This window comes from Crocuta crocuta, unplaced genomic scaffold (assembly GCF_008692635.1).
Source record: "Crocuta crocuta isolate KB4526 unplaced genomic scaffold, BGI_CrCroc_1.0 C28510282, whole genome shotgun sequence".
NCBI lineage: Eukaryota > Metazoa > Chordata > Mammalia > Carnivora > Hyaenidae > Crocuta > Crocuta crocuta.
Genome location: NW_027549855.1, coordinates 1 through 1,185, shown reverse-complemented (window position 1 = coordinate 1,185; position 1,185 = coordinate 1). Strand labels below are relative to the sequence as shown.

Genomic DNA, 1,185 nt, shown 5'->3' with positions numbered 1-1,185 from the left:
CCACCACCCCCTCCTTCCGGACCCCCCTCAGCCCAGACCTCCCACGATCATGCACACACCTGTGATCATACACACGATCACACAACACTCCATCACACACGCGAACGCGATCACACGCACGATCACACACACTTGAGCATGCACACATTCCATCACACACACCGGATCATACACGCACACGGGTGATCACACACACTTGAGCATGCACACACTCCATCACACACAGCCCATCATACACGCACATGCACGATCACACACACCGGATCACGCACACACTCAAGCATCCACACACTCCATCACATACACGTGATCATACACGCACATGTGCGATCACACACATTGGATCACGCACACACTCGAGCACACACGCACACACACTCACTCCCTGCCCCAGAGCTCATCCGTTTCCTGCTGCCATGATTCTTAGCAAAGACACCACAGATATATGCTAGATCTGTATTGAGGGGTCCCGCCCGGAGTGCCCCTAATCTTCATCCTCCCCTCCTTCCGTGTCCTCACCCCCTTCTGTCATCCCTTCCCCTTCGGTGGCCCCTGACATGTCCATGGGAAGGGAGGCCGGCACGCTCCCCATGGACACCTTTTTGTCGCTCAGATTCCCCCGGTCCTTGGACAACAGAGACACAGTCCTCGACAGGTCACATTTGCCCTTTAAGAACCCTGGAAAGTGCAGCATGTCCCGGCGCTTGGCCCACCTGGTGGGGAGGACAGACACTCAGCTTTGGGCATCCACCTGCCCCGCTGGGGGCGCACCCCCCAGGCCCAACGCCACTTGCCAGAATAGGCAGATGCTGGAAATCAGGAAGAGGAGGCCTCCACACGTCCAGCCCAGAGCCCACATGTGCTTCCTCCGCATAGTCTCTGGACAGAGGAGGCAGCTTTGAGGTCCAGGAGTCTCGCTGCCAGCCCCTGGGCCCCTGGCTTCCGGGCACTCACCATCCGGGCGCTGGTGGTAGCAGACCCCGTCACGGTAGCAGCATCGCAGACGCAGGCAGAGGTTGGGGTTTTCAATGGCCGCCTGGCCCCCACAGCTCTCCCGGTCCCACACATCTCCCTCACAGCCTTGGGACCAACCACACGTGTCAGCCATGCCACAGAGTCTGACCCGCAAGCCTCAGAACGCCAGGGTCCCAGAGGCAGGCTCTGGGACTGTCTGCCAAGCGCTTG

The 1,185-nt window shown here is 59.4% G+C and overlaps 1 protein-coding gene across 1 annotated transcript; it reads right to left on the bottom strand.

Annotated features, from left to right (window-relative positions):
* Positions 1 to 442: 442 nt before the first annotated feature.
* TMEM190 (transmembrane protein 190) lies at positions 443 to 1,153 on the bottom strand. The gene is made up of 3 exons (XM_077749051.1): positions 955 to 1,153; positions 798 to 879; positions 443 to 716 (listed from the first exon to the last, which is right to left on the bottom strand). Exons 1-3 carry the CDS (start codon positions 1,106 to 1,108, stop codon positions 485 to 487), a joined length of 468 nt encoding a protein of 155 aa, XP_077605177.1. The 5' UTR covers positions 1,109 to 1,153; the 3' UTR covers positions 443 to 484.
* Between the last annotated feature and the right edge of the window lie 32 nt (positions 1,154 to 1,185).

Excerpts from the sequence above, each read along its gene's own strand:
- TMEM190 (XM_077749051.1), bottom strand. The coding sequence starts at position 1,108 with ATGGCTGACACGTGTGGTTGGTCCCAAGGCTGTGAGGGAGATGTGTGG. Across the intron at positions 880-954 it reads CTACCACCAGCGCCCGGATG|AGACTATGCGGAGGAAGCAC; the intron begins GTGAGTGCCCGG and ends TCCTCTGTCCAG. Across the intron at positions 717-797 it reads ATTTCCAGCATCTGCCTATT|CAGGTGGGCCAAGCGCCGGG; the intron begins CTGGCAAGTGGC and ends TGTCCTCCCCAC.